The sequence below is a fragment of the Impatiens glandulifera genome, chromosome 8 (assembly GCF_907164915.1).
Source record: "Impatiens glandulifera chromosome 8, dImpGla2.1, whole genome shotgun sequence".
In the NCBI taxonomy this organism is placed as follows: domain Eukaryota; kingdom Viridiplantae; phylum Streptophyta; class Magnoliopsida; order Ericales; family Balsaminaceae; genus Impatiens; species Impatiens glandulifera.
Genome location: NC_061869.1, coordinates 995,260 through 1,010,741, shown reverse-complemented (window position 1 = coordinate 1,010,741; position 15,482 = coordinate 995,260). Strand labels below are relative to the sequence as shown.

At 27.2% G+C, this 15,482-nt stretch overlaps 1 protein-coding gene across 1 annotated transcript; it reads right to left on the bottom strand.

The window, feature by feature from the left end:
- Positions 1-4,228: 4,228 nt before the first annotated feature.
- On the bottom strand, positions 4,229-5,684 carry LOC124912095 (probable pectinesterase 53). Its single transcript, XM_047452654.1, has 4 exons — positions 5,366-5,684; positions 5,106-5,295; positions 4,577-5,019; positions 4,229-4,492 (listed from the first exon to the last, which is right to left on the bottom strand). Exons 1-4 carry the CDS (start codon positions 5,659-5,661, stop codon positions 4,345-4,347), a joined length of 1,077 nt encoding a protein of 358 aa, XP_047308610.1. The 5' UTR covers positions 5,662-5,684; the 3' UTR covers positions 4,229-4,344.
- Positions 5,685-15,482: the final 9,798 nt, after the last annotated feature.

The following is a 15,482-nucleotide window of genomic DNA, read 5'->3' as shown; positions in this document are numbered from 1 at the left end:
TGAAAAATTAGAGGGTAGTTTTAGTATTTAAATGATAAAATTACTTGATTTGATGATTAATAAAATGTTTGGGTTTTGGATAAAAAATGAATTTTATCCTAAAAACCCTTTCATCAAACGAGCTTTAAGTAGTTTTTTTTTTAGTTTTTTCTTGATTTTTATCCCAAACTCAACCGTTATTTTAACCCTCTATTCACTTTTTTTTAATCTATTTAAATACCAAAAATGTCCTTTATCTAATTATATAAAAATTAATTTATCTTAAATTTTTTTTTTTTTAACTTTTAATCATAAAAAAACCGGTTGTTTAGATATTTAATCAAACATATTTTTTTAGAACAAAAACAAGGAAAACCCTAAATAACCAAAAGACCAGACAAGTCCTTGGTTGTTTGATATTATTATGATTGTAGTATATTTTTTGAAAAGTTTTTAGCTTTGTAGATTTCAAATTCTATTTTCGTCCTTAATGTTGGGTTTAATTAATTTTATTTTTTAATAAATATATGTTTCTTAAATTAATAAAAAAAAAATGTGTTATGGCCTTAAAAATAATGGACATAAAAAATAATAAGATAAATTGTTGTCATTCTAAAGCACCATAATTCTCACACATGGCCAGCCTTTTGAATGAGCCTAAGTAGTTCTCGATCCCTATCTATATATCTAGCTAGCTAGCTTAACTGTATTAAATTATTATTATTATTATTATTATTGATGAATTTTATGATACATTCATTAATGAATATTCCAGCCATAGAGACCTAATCTACTAACCTACTACTCTAATAATAAAGTATATACTTTATTCCATCACTACCAACCTAGCTATAATCCTATATAGATAAGTTATCCCTTTAGCTAGGATTTTTATTTTATTTTCAAATGCTGAAAACATTTCAATCAAACTCAAAGCTAATTTGATTTCGGGTTATAATTTAGAATGATATTGAATTATGAATTTAAAAGATTCTTTGATTTTATGGTTTTTGTTTTTTAATTTTATTTTTTCATTTGAAGTGGAGAAATATATCATTGATAGTGTGAAAAATATGTTTATAGTAAAACTTGTCTTTACTATATATTTTTTACCATTTTGAGATGGTGAAATCATTTAAATCATGTGAAGAAAAGTAATATGTACGATAGTACATCTAATTGTTTGATATATGGAGTTATTAAATTAGAAAAATTCGGATTATAAATTTATTTATTTTTTTGATAATTTTTTTATTATTTTAGCTAAATTTTGAAAAATATTTTACTGTATTTATAAAAAATAATATAAATTAATTTATTATTTTTATTCATTATAAATTAGTTAATAATAATAATAAATATTTTAGTAATTCAGATAGACTATTAAGTGGTGTGATTTATATATATAATTATATATATAATTTGTATTTTGAAAGTTAACAATATTCAATAGATCATTTAGAATTTTTAAATAGAAATCAAACTTGAAATATTTAATCGATTAGATAATATATCATGAACAAATTTGAAGACCTGCTTAATTCAAATCATTTAACTATTTAAAATGTTTTAGCACATATTAACAGCTATATAAACAAACATCCTTAATCATTTTATTTTATTCTCATTTGTATATTCTGAAATCGTGTGATATTAAATAAATAATAGAATAGAGTGAAGTGTAATGACTTATGAGTTATGGCACAAAAGTCTTATAAAAAAAATTGTAATTTCAATTTCCCATAAATAAACAATTGTTGCCATATTATATCTCATTGGTAAATGGAATTCTAAAACTAAATTTATATAATACATTGATCATCAGTGAATTGGGACCCTTACAACCACAATAAAATATTTAATTAAATGTTTTTTTTCCATCTACCATGCATGTGCCTATTCTTAATTCTTCGAGTATCTAAAGGCTAACATATGTAGCTAGCTAGCTAGCCATTTCATTCAAATTTAAATGGTTAGACACAAACTTAAGTTTATTGTGATATGTAATTAATATTAAAGTTGTTGTATTTAATTTTAACCACAAAATCATTATAACCCTATTTTTTTTTTAACTTGTATGAAATAAAATTATCAACTAATATATTAAATTACTATGAATTTATTTTTTAATCCTACATTGAGTATTTAGAAAAATGTTAGTTAATTCAAATAACTTAAAATAATTTATTTTTCATCAAAACACTTATTTGTTTTGTTTCTAAAAAAGTTTACATCAAATAAGCTTCCATTTGATCTTGTTTTTTTTATGAGTTATTTTTTTTTATAAAATCTTGTTTGATAGAAAAATAAATTTAAAATTTATTTAAGATAAAATCTTATTTTATTTTATATTTAAATTTAATCAATGTAAATTTTTTTTTTTTGATATTTTAATTGATAAATTAAAGTTAGATTAAATAATCTTAACCTAATAAGAAATTTAAAATCATTTAATTTCGTGTAATCCATCACATCAGTTAATTTATTAACCAAAATAATTAATATTTTAAATTATTAATTTTTTATTATTATATATTCATACATTTTAAGTTTTTTTTATTTAAAAAATTCATTTTCTTAAAATAACCCTAAATCATAATTTTTTAAATAAATCTAAAATATTTAAATAAGTCACTACCTAACCAAGCATAAGTTAGTGATTTGATTATTATTTACCATATTATTAATGTGATAAAAAAAATATTTCTTTAGATAAAAAACTCACAAAATAAAAAACGAAAAGTACCCTATATATCAAACATGCTTTCATCTTAGTAGGTCACCTTAGGTGAATTAAAATTCTCACTACCTATAAAAAAAAATAAAAAAATAAAGTCTAGATAATTCTTTAATTTTATTTTAATATTCCATTATTTGCTCAAAACGGCATGTCATGTCCCCTTGAAGAGGAACTAGCATAATCCTTTGACACGTGGCACCCATATTCCTCACTCTAGCTAGCATGTTCATTCTACCTAGGCTGGGTAGCTGTGGGCCCCTCGATGAAGATTACTCGATATGATATTTTTATAATAAAAATATACTTTATTATTATATATTAAAATAAGAATAAGAATATTTCCTATTTTTATTTTTATTTTTATATATAATAATAATAATGTTTTTTTTTTCAAAGAAAAATAATGATCACATTGATGGGTTTGAGTTAACGAACATAAAATAAGTCAAATTGATCTCATTCTTATGGGCTTAATGGGCTCTTTAATTCTAAGCACTTTATATTCAGAATCATAAAATACACTGCTAAGGCCCAACAAGCCCGGTTCAAATTGTCAAATCTACTTTGAAACTTTATTTTTTGGGTTAAATAATCTATGTATAAATTATGTACAACATAAAATGAAAGTAACATTAAAATGGAACTATAGATCTTTTAAACCAAAGTTTTATTTGACTCATTTTATTATATTATTATTATTATTATTTATTTTTATAAAAGTTAATTCACATTGATGTGTAAGAATTATAATTATAATGGAGAAGATCCAACAAATTTGAAATGTATCTAAGTTAATGTATGGTCCAAATAATAAGAAATTTATACAAATCAATGGAGAATATTTGTACAAAATGAAAAATGAATTTAAATATTATTTTTTTTAGGTTGGAAGTTAATATGACCTCACAAAGTCATTACCTCCACCTCAAAGTTAAATCGTTCTAAATAAGAATAAAACTCGTGACATTTAATATTTTAAAAACCGTTATTGTCATTTGAACTATCTTAGTGAGTTAAGTTTTAATAATTCTTTATTGAATAAAAGAGAAACAATTTCAAATTTTACAACTTCCTATTATTACTATGTACAAAAAAGAGACATAAGGAGACTTGCAAAATTATTGTATTAACAATTGACCGATATTAACAACAAATAACCCACAAAAGTTCAACAGTATTATTTAGGACAAAAGATCTGATTCTGACTCAAACAAAATACAAATAAACTCAAACATGAGTGTTTTAAAAAAATGAAGCACATTAAGATGTTAAAAGAAGTTTTTTTAGTCTTCAAAAAGAAAATTAAGAAATTAGGGAGTTGTTTATGCATTTGCTTCAATTTCTTTCTTAATATATTCTAATAAAAATCAAATATAAGTATATGTTTTTTTTTTCATTTGAGGTTTAAGACTACAACAACATTTCATATATGAAACTAAACCATTCTTTCATTCATTTCATATCAATTAATCAATCATCATTTTCAAATAATCAATAATGACTCAATTATTGAGTGATGTTTAATTTACTTCAAATTTCACTTACAAATTTTTGAATCCTTTTTTAAATCTCTAATCCATCAATAACTAATGTTAGATTTTCATGTTAATAAAAAACAATGAAAATCAAATATTGATCCATTCAGACCCATCAATAAATCCAAGAGACAGAAAAGGTTTAGCTTCTTCATCAGTAAGTTCTTTCGACCATGAAACCCTCCCTGCAAAGTTAGCCCCTGCACCTGTACATTTATACTGTCCATAAAACACAGTCCTGCAATAACAACAACATTCAATTACCATTAAAACACAGATTTTAAATCTAGGGTGAGTTTGAATTAGAAATAATAATAATTACATTTCTCTTGTAGGATCACCCCAGTTATACCATCCTTTAGGTATAATAATATCATCCATATAAGTATATGCAAACACAACTCTTGAAAACAGACCCCAAGCTCTACCAAGATAAATTGCACCTGAACCAGTAACCTTACAATTCACAAATGAAAACCCTGTATCTTCCAACATGTTGTTTCTTCCTTGTGCTGTAACAGCTCCTGTTAATCCTGCTATTGCATGAACATGACAATCTTCAAATAAAGACAGACCATTTCCAAATATGAAATCCACTGATCCTTCTATGTAACAATTCTTGTAGTAATGTCTTCCAATTTGATCATAAAGGGTATCTTGTGCACCCAAGAATTTACATCCCCAAAATGCTGCATTATCTGCTGATATTCTAAATGCCACTGCTTGTTTTCCTATCGCACCTGATTCTGGAACTGGTGTTGTGTTCTACATGTTTGAGACAATGATGAATAGATGAATCGATGATTATTATTATGGAAAGAAAACAAAAAAAGATTTTGATCAAATTTCACCTTGAATGTGATGTTTTTGGCTATGAAATATGGAGAATTAACAGCAAATGTTGCAGACCCATAAGTTGATAAAGGTTGTCCTTTTGGTCCAAGTGTTTGAGCTGTGTCTCCCCATTCAATGATTGTTTGATCTGCTCCTTCTCCTTGTATGGTTATGAATTCTTTCATTGAAGGAATATTAACCTTCTCCCTGTCAAATTTTTACAAGTTTGGTTATGAAAAAATTACAAGTTTGATCAGAAAAGGTCTCATTTGCTTACTGATAAACGCCAGCGTTGATTCTGATGATCACAGGGAGAAGATTAACGATGGGGAGTGAATCAATGGCGTCTTGGATTGAAGTGAAGTCTCCGGCATCTGGATTCTTGTCGACGGTGAGTGTGTAAGATTGAAATAGTTTGATTTTGGCTGGTTTGAAAACAGAGTGGTTTAGTCTACCTATAAACTCGACCCATTTCATGAATTGTTGCTCTGAAGATGGGTTTGATCCCTTTGAATGGGAGAAGAGGAGAAATATGAAAGTGATTATGTATGAAATGTGCTCAAGTTTCTGCATTTGTTAGTTTTGAATAATGTTGAAGAATGGGTATAAGTTTAAATCAATGATGAAGAACCTTTTGGGTTGATTAGATTTGGAATCAAACAAGGTGTTAGGTGATTAAGAGGTTCACGGGCGAGTGAGAAACATGTTGAGGGGAAAATCTGGTCCACAAAGATGCACTTTTTAATGTTTGTTTGTTTGTTTTTGATAAACTACCAAATGGCTTGTGGTTGTTGGTTTGTTTATTATTCTCTTTTGTTTTCTATCAAATAAATATTTATTCTTCTTTAGTTAACCAAAAATCATGAATTCCGTGCAAACTTTTATCATATTTCTTATCATGTGGTTCGTCAGATTCTTTAAGAAAAAGTATTATATAGTATTTCTAATGGTATAGATCTTAGTAAAAATAAAAAATAAAAATAGAAAACGAGAGAATGACGTGTTATCATGTTATAGTGTGAGTGTCATCCCCTTACAAATGTCCTCTTCCAAAATTCTTGTTTATTACTAGTCCAAACAAATTCATTTATTACTGGTCCAAACAAATTAGTTTGTTTGAATCATAGATAAAAACAATTTATTGAATTTTTAAGTTGGTTTAATTACTAATTTATTTATTTTTATATTTAAAATTTAATAAAAATAAATAATTGTCTTTTTCGGTATAGTTATTTAAAAAACTTTAAAGAGTGACTTAAAAAAAACTTAATATGTTATTATAAAATAAAAATTAATAATTTAAAATATATAATAGTATTTTAGTTAATATATTAAGTGATGTGATTAATTATAGAAAATAAATGATATTTAATTATATTGAAATTATTTAAATAATACATGAACTTGCTTGAATAGAGATTTTTTAAATATGCATGGTAATAGAAAGAATGCTAATTATGGATGATTATGTTGAGAGATATATAATTTTTTTGTTAAATTTTTTTAAAAATGTATTAAATGATATTTGATTAGGGATGATTATGTTGTGAGATATATAATGATAAAATAAAAAAATAATAATTTAAAATATAAGATATTTTAATATTTTAATTAATGAATTGATTATATGATATGACTTGAGAGTTAAATGGAATAAGATTAGTTTGTGCTATTTAAATAATTAAAAAAAAAAAAACTCTGAAATGAATAAGGGTATTTTAATTGATGAAATAAATATTTTGATGGTTAAAATGAAAGTGATGTAATATAAAAAAAATTAATTCAAACAAGACTTTAGGGTAACTAGCATAGTTTAGTTGGTTAATTTATTTAAAATTTTCAAATATTTATTTTTCGATGGTCCTGGAGGGATAACACTAGTCTACCTATTTCGGCCCACTTTTGATTAATTGGTCAACTATATAAATTTATTTACTAAAATATCCTTTCAATTTAATTTAGGCTTTTTTTTTCATCTTTAAATAATTTATCAAATAAAATACTAAAATGATTTATATTCTTGTTATTATATATTAATAACTCTATTTTCACTTAATATTTTTTTATAATTAATATTTAATAAAATTATTTAAATAACTAAATTGAATAAGTTCTTAAATTATTTTTTCATTTATCTTCAACTTACCAACCATCTTGGGCTTCAAATTAGTTTACTCTTTTTTTTAAATGGTCCATATATTGGGGGAAATTGGACGAAATGACCCTAAAAATGGGGTTATTTGCATCCGTGGTCACCCAATAATAAAATTGATCTGATGACCACTTTATTTTTTTTAGACGAAATTACCCTTTTCGCGTAACGCGAAGGGACTTCGCGAAACGCGAAGTGAAACAGTGTGAATATATATACTCAAATTTTTTCATTTTCTTCATTTCGTTTCTCTCTCTTCTCTCTCTTCTCTCTCTGTTTTTGTTCGTCGGCGACGGCGAAACGGCGGCGGCGGCGAAACTTCGGCGACAACGACTTCGGCTATGCCTTGAATCTACAAAGATAAGAAACCTCATCCCTGAATCTATGTTTATATAACAGATTTATGTTCTTATTTGTATTTCTTAATTCGAAACCCTAACCCTAACCCAAATGGTTTTATTTTCATGTTTCCAGTATCTTTATCTAAAAACCCTAAATGAATTTATGTTCTTATTGTCTATTATCTTCATTTCAAATGATTTATGTTCTTTTTAATGAAACCCTAACCCTAAATTAATTAAATTTGTTAATATTGGTTCATACTAGTTCATATTGGTTCATATTGGTTCATTTTTTTGTTAATCTTATTATTCTTATGTCGATGATGATATTTGCAGATCATATGGGTTCCGTTTCACGAAGGGCTTCTCGTTACGCGAAGGGCTTCTCGTTACGCGAAGGGCTTCTCGTTACGCGAAGGGCTTCTCGTTACGCGAAGGGTTTCTCGTTACGCGAAGGACTTCTTGTTTCGCGAAGGGCTTCACGAATCTAATCTTGGGCGAAGATATTGAAAGAAATGGGTCGGAATTCATTGAAGAAGTACTTACAGCAAGACGAAAACCGGCTAAGTACCGACGTTATGGATGAAGGGTTTTCTCAATAGTCAATACAATTGAGTTGTTTTCATTTAGGTGTTCTATAATTATATGTTAAAGGGTTTGTTTGTAAAATTGCATTTTGATAGGGGGAGACATAGAGAAATTGAGATTGGACTTGGATAAACTTCCCTTCATATTAAGGGACTTTAATCCAATTTGCATTATTAAACCTAATCCTAATGTAAATTAAAATAAGCTTCATTTCCTTAGATACTCTAATTAAAAGAAAGCTTCATTTCTTTTGTCTGTTTTATTTTTATAATCAGATATATATATGAAACTTTTCTAATTATTAATGTAATATTGTACTTTCATCCTGTCACCTAAAGAAATTAAATGATAAACATATTTTTGTTATTTACAATTTGGGATAGAAATTTAAGATAAAACTCACCAAAATGGAATGTTTTTATCATTCATACTCACCAAGAAGTTTCAAACTATACTAGAGAGTTATCATATATATAGCTATAAAAAAACAAAAAATGGAGGAAATGGTGTCGTTGACGACATTCATGTTCATACAATCCCTCCACTTCATCCTCCGGTACATCACGATCCGTTGGCTTCTCATAAGATCGCTCACGAGATTTCTCCCTATCACCCTCTCTATCTCTTCACTTTTCACGGAATTTTTCCCTACACATGATGGGAAATGAAAGTGAAGAAAATTATAAAAATTATGCAGATTAAAATATCTCATATTGTCTACTTGTTATAGGTAGTGGATGCAAGCTCTATTAGATATACAACCATCATTGCATTCTTTCCTCTTCAAAATTTAACTCAAGTTGTTCAGCAAATACATTGAGAAGGTAACATATAAAGAAAAAATCCACTTAGAGTTTCTAAAGAGACTTGTGAAAGTAAAAGGCATCCTAATCAATTACCTCCCCAATTGTTTTTTATTTACATCTTCACCTCCAATCCTGGTTGTTCCTAGACCCCTACCAAGTCGACGAGGTTTCCAGTTTGGAACTGTTCTACCTCGTTCAACATCGACAAACACTCTTCTATTATCAATCTTTATTCCATTAGCTTGTTTATATGCAGCTATAGGAAACACATGTAGGGCTAGGAATCAGGAAAAGAAATAAACACACACACATATAAAATATAACATCGATCTATACAAATTACAGACAGACATTTTATGCCTCTTGTGTGCACATACTCTATGAATGCATAAAGGGAAACCCTTCGCGAAACGAGAAGCCCTTCGCGTAACGAGAAGCCCTTCGCGTAACGAGAAGCCCTTCGCGTAACGAGAAGCCTTTCGCATAACGAGAAGCCCTTCACGTAACGAGAAGCCCTTCGCGTAACGAGAAGCCCTTCGTGAAACGGAACCCATATGATCTGCAAATATCATCATCGACATAAGAACAATAAGATGAACAAAAAATGAACCAATATGAACCAGTATGAACCAATATGAACAAATATGAACCAATATTAACAAATTTAATTAATTTAGGATTAGGGTTTCATTAAAAAGAACATAAATCGTTTGAAATGAAGATAATAGACAATAAGAACATAAATTCATTTAGGGTTTTTAGATAAAGATACTGGAAACATGAAAATAAAACCATTTGGGTTAGGGTTAGGGTTTCGAATTAAGAAATACAAATAAGAACATAAATCTGTTATATAAACATAGATTCAGGGATGAGGTTTCTTATCTTTGTAGATTCAAGGCATAGACGAAGTCGTTGTCGCCGAAGTTTTGCCGCCGCCGCCGTTTCGCCGCCGACGAACAAGAACAGAGAGAGAAGAGAGAGAAGAGAGAGAAACGAAATGAAGAAAATGAAAAAAATTGAATATATATATTCACACTGTTTCACTTCGCGTTTCGCGAAGTCCCTTCGCGTTACGCGAAAAGGGTAATTTTGTCAAAAAAAAATAAAGTGGTCACCAGATCAAATTTTATTATGGGTGACCACGGACGCAAATGACCCTATCTTTAGGGTCATTTAGTCCAATTTCCCTATATTGGTGGGTTATGGGCACACGCCACTCTATTTTTAAATTAGTGAGGTATCAAATAATTATATTCTTAATTAGATAAAGGTCCAATAAAATCCTAGATCAATGGCTAAATTAAAGGATTGCATTGACAAATTCCTTTTTTATTTTAAATTGATAAAATAAAAGATTTTGGTATATTTGTTTAAATTTAATATGTGAAGTAAGAATTGTTTTCTAGCATTTTCTTTTAGAATTATTGAAAATAATTTAGATTTAATGACAAAAAAAAAATGTTAGCACACACTCCAAATACAAGAAAGTTAACTATTTAAAAAATAATAATATATTGGTAACCAACTTAGAGGTTTACTAAAAGATAATCGGTTTACTTTTTTGTTGTTTGCTGCGTTATTTTGTTGGATTTTTGGTTGAAAATGTTCTTGATTGAAGGAAGTTGTTCACCACAAGTGCTACCTTGACGGTTAACAAAATATACTAAGCTTTCATAAACATGTTTATTCATTCGATCCCATGCCTGATATGTTAAAAGTTCTTTTTATGTTGTTTTTTTTATATACTGTTTTGTTTTTTTCTTTCTTTTGTAACGTTTGAATACAAGATGAAGATGCATTCTTTTTAATAAAAGTTATGCATGATATGTTAGAAGTCATGTTAATAGTTTGGATTATAAAGTGTTTGCACACTTGTTTAAATTCTGACTCTGAATTGTTGCTTTTGTATCTCAATGCTGTAAGGATCTATATTTCAGATTGTTTGTCTGTTGTTATTTATGTTCATGTCTTTACTATTTACCATAATGTTAGTTTGATGCTTTCAGTTGAGTTTCAATAATTTTTTATTTGGCATCTGAAATTAGACAGATTTTCTAGAGAAAAATTGTAGAAGATCATTACCTGTGATCCAGGCACAATCTGTATTTAATTAAATCAGTGGCTAAGTGTGGATCTTAGTTTGTGACTAGCAAGATTTTCGTGATTACCAATGGTAAGATACATCCTTATACAGGTGCTAGCAATACTGCCATGAACAAGAATAAAAGACAAGGCTCAACATTTAAAGGTTCATAGCCCCTTGCAATGAATGGTACTGATTTTTATGTGTTTTATGATGCACTTCAGTTTGAACAAGTTTGCTGTGATCTCCTGAATTCTGGGGGTTAGTTCGATGTTACCAGTAACATGTAGTTCATAAAAAAATTTAAAAAGTCAACAAATAAAGTAGGTGATGCTTCACTTTTGTGTATAGGTGTCACTTCATAAGTGGGATATAGGTAGTGCATGTATTGGTAGCATTAACCGAATTCTGGAAAAAATTATTTCATTCTATATACATGATGACCGATCTCCATGGGAAATGGTAGAATCAATCATTTAATGACCTATTAGTCAAGAATCTTACAACTTCAACTACTAGATAGCCAGAGACATAATCTGCACCTACAAAAAGACATAATACATTTTATTTGCATTTGTAATTTGGATATTCATGTTATCTACATTAAACACTTGTTGTTAATGGCCATCCATTAATGGACATATTCACTTAAAAAATATGTTCCATGATTGGAGATTGACAAGCCTAAACAACCACATTTTTTTTTCAGAATTCATTTTGCAAACACAAACATAATGATTTCCCTGCTGCTTTATAGGTCTTGTATAAAGAATCTAAGAAAAGATTTGAATGGTAACCCTGGTTTCAAATAGAGGGCTTCATGAGGTGACTAATTTGATGTTTCTGCTACAACCTTCTGTAATCAATGGTGTTCTGATCTTCTTTACAAGATTTGAACATTGTTTGCATTTCATTAACAATAAAGTAATTCTTAATAATCAGGTAAAGCTGAAGAATGAACTGAGCAAGAACTTGCATATATTGGCCAACCAAATCAATCAAATTATATGTATAAATATTAAAACCAACTAGTAATATACATCACACTCAGTGACCAACTTTACAAGCCATCCATATATTTGGAAAAACTTTTGGTGATATGATTGATCTTGATTAGAAATAAACCCTAATGGCCGTTGATTAGATATTCTCCAAAAGTAGATTAACAGAGGAAGAGGGTCTAAAAGAAGTGTGGATAAAGACCACTTCTTTTGGTACATGAAGATCTTGAAGTTGAATTATAAGGCTTCTTTGAAATGATAGCCTTGGGACTGTAAACTACTGATGATTTATGACAAGAGTTAGAAGAATCTAACTCCAATCCTCCTGCATAGCTCTTGCAAGACTTAATCATCTTTTTATTTTTTCTTCTTCTTCTGGTTTGATTGAGTGTAGTCGCCTTAGATAGATCTTCAACACTCATAACGCTATCTAGCGATGCGAAAGTTTGAGACTTTCCATCATAGAACTTTGATAATCCTCTCCTGCAATTATTTTGAAGATTGATTAGTCTTAAACTCTTAATTAAGTAGAAAGGTAGAAATCAAACCGTGTAACAATTGTATACTTACTTGATTGGGAGTTGGGTCATGAGATCGGAGAGTTTATATAGAGGACCATTATCATTAGAATTAGCAGATGATGATGATGATGATGAAGATGATGAAGATGCTTCGTCGTCTGAGATATCTGATGATGAATTAGAACAAGAAAATGATGATGATTCCATTGATGATGATGATTCCCATCTCATCAAAACTGTTTCTTGAAAATCTTGTTTTTCTGCTCCCATGATGTTCTTGATTTTTTTGAGGAAATTCTGGGTTCAGGTGAAATGATAATATGAATGAGTTCCGGCAAGTCTAACTTTAAGGGAGCATATATATATATATATAGATATAGAGATATAGAGAGAGAAAAGGATTTGAGAAATTGTTATTATAATGGGGGAAGAAAGTATAAAGATGAAAGAGAAATATATACTTATTAAAGATGTGTAAGAAATATAAGGTCAAAAGAGGGTGATGACTAGGATTTGTATTAATTTATTTATTTATTTATTGGATTAGCGGCTATTATTATTTTAATTTCTCTCTCTTTATAGTTTTTTCTTTTTTCTTTTTCCCGTTGTACAAGAAAAGAAGATAAGGCCCATATTTTGATCACATCCAAATCTGACTCATCACCTTTTCATCATCAACGGAAACATATACATGTATATCACTTACTTTTCCATTTTTGCCCTCCAACCTAATAAATACGTCCAAAGTAGATTAATTAAGGTAAAATAAGAATTATTAGGGTCATTGGAATAAATTTAAAATTTTATTCTAAAATTCAACTATTACATCGTCAATCTAATTAATTTATTTTTTTCTTAAAATACTAAAATGATTTCTTACTTTTTTTAATATAAATTAATTATTACATAAAAATTTAAAGATAAAAGATAATTTAATAAAATATAAATAAAAACATTTTTTTTACTTATAATCAAACAATGTTTTTTTTGAAAAAAAACCAAAAAAATTATTTTCAAATACAAATTCTAGTTGGGAATTACAACAAAATTTAGAGTGAGTTTAAAAAAATAAGGCTAAAATTATGGAAGAGTTAATAAAGGTAAGATTTGTCTTTTTTTTAAATTAGATAAAAATATAGTGTATTAAATTAAAAAATTAGGAATAATGTCACATTTACCGTAAAAAAAAAATCAGGTTGATTTAGCCCTATCTAGATTTCTAGCCCTACCTAGATCCATTATATATATATATATATATATATATATATATATATATATATATATTTTTGGATAAAAATTAATTATCTAATTCGAGAAAAATTGACCATTTTCAATTATTGTATTTATTTTTATATCATTTATATTATTATTATTATTAAGACACTTTTTTATATTCATTTTGAAAAACTGTTACAATATGTTGGGAATTATTAGTTTTTTTTTCTTAAGGATAAATGACTTGGATAATTAAGTAACTTGTTTGTATTATTTTATTAGTTTTATGTTTTTTTATTAATTAGATTATTAAAAAAATGATTCTTTTTAATTTTAATATATATAATTTTTTTTTTAAAAAAACAAGAAGGTTATTTTAGACTTTTAGGCATGTAGGGGGAGGGGGTTTGTTCAGGAGACATGAAATGAGGGGATAAGAGAGTTGACTGGTTTACAGCTCATATTCATACATTTGCAGAAACCAATTAAGGTAAGAAAATAAAATAAAATTTTATGAATAGTTGTCATATTATATGTGTGGCTCTTGAGAGCTTAGTACCCACAAATAATAAATAAATAAATAAATAATTTAATTTAGGGTTTCAAATTTAGCCCACAATTTCTGCCCCCTTCCTTGTACGATGATCTTCCCACACATTTCACCTTTACTTTTATTTTTTATATTTTTAAATATTTGTATAAAATAATTTATATAACTGAATACACGCAGCAGCTATCAGATATGTTTGGTGAGAAGATCGATTTCAATTGACCGTCCATATCACATGGAACAATAGCGACTTAGTTTACTAATTTACTTAAATGACCCTCTCAATTATTTATGAATTGTGTGACATGACTAGATAAATTAGTAATTTGGTTATTAAAAAATTTATGATTATTCAAGGTTATTTCATTATCCAAAGATTCCAAACAAGTTTTGTGTGTTTTTTTTAAAGAAATAATTAATAATACTAATTACATTTCTTAAATAAATTAAATATATATTAAATTAAACTATAACAATAAACTTAATCCAATAATAGTTTTGTGCGAAACTCAAACCCGATACCCAACTATATTAGTATTAAAAGTATTTTTTTTAAGTTTAATGTGTGAGTTTTCAAATGATTCATCATTGCAAATATCATTACAAATACATCATTTAATTTGATTTTATTCATACTTCACTCCAAACATCATCATAAATATACTATACTCTAATTTAAAAAAATTTATATTCTCAAACAAATTATTTCTTTACATAAATCTTCAACTTCAACTTTTAAATTCACTAGCATGTAGCTCGTGTATTTACTCAAACAATGATATAAACAACTTTGACAAAAAATTACGGTAAAAATGTAATAACATTTTAAATTTTATTTTTAATCGTTTTAAATATTCATTTACAATAACATTTATATATCCAAATTAACCACACTCTTAACCCGTCAATCCGATCACTTTAAAAATTAAGCATATATATATATATAAAAGTTATTAAAAAGTTGAATTTATATAGTTAAAATATAACGTGTTTATCGAATTTAGTGTTGAATTTAAAATATAAAATTTTATTAGCCTAGTTAGTTAAAGTGTTTTAGTTGTTTTTTTTTGTTTTGTTACAAAGATTTACAAGTAAGTTAAAAAGATAAATAATTTTTATATATTTTAATCTTTT

Bases quoted from the DNA above. Each gene is read 5' to 3' on its own strand.
- LOC124912095 (XM_047452654.1), bottom strand. From the start codon at position 5,661: ATGCAGAAACTTGAGCACATTTCATACATAATCACTTTCATATTTCTC. The intron at 5,020-5,105 runs GTGAAATTTGAT...TCAAACATGTAG, and splicing joins CCAAAAACATCACATTCAAG to AACACAACACCAGTTCCAGA. The intron at 4,493-4,576 runs GTAATTATTATT...TTGTTATTGCAG, and splicing joins GGTGATCCTACAAGAGAAAT to GACTGTGTTTTATGGACAGT.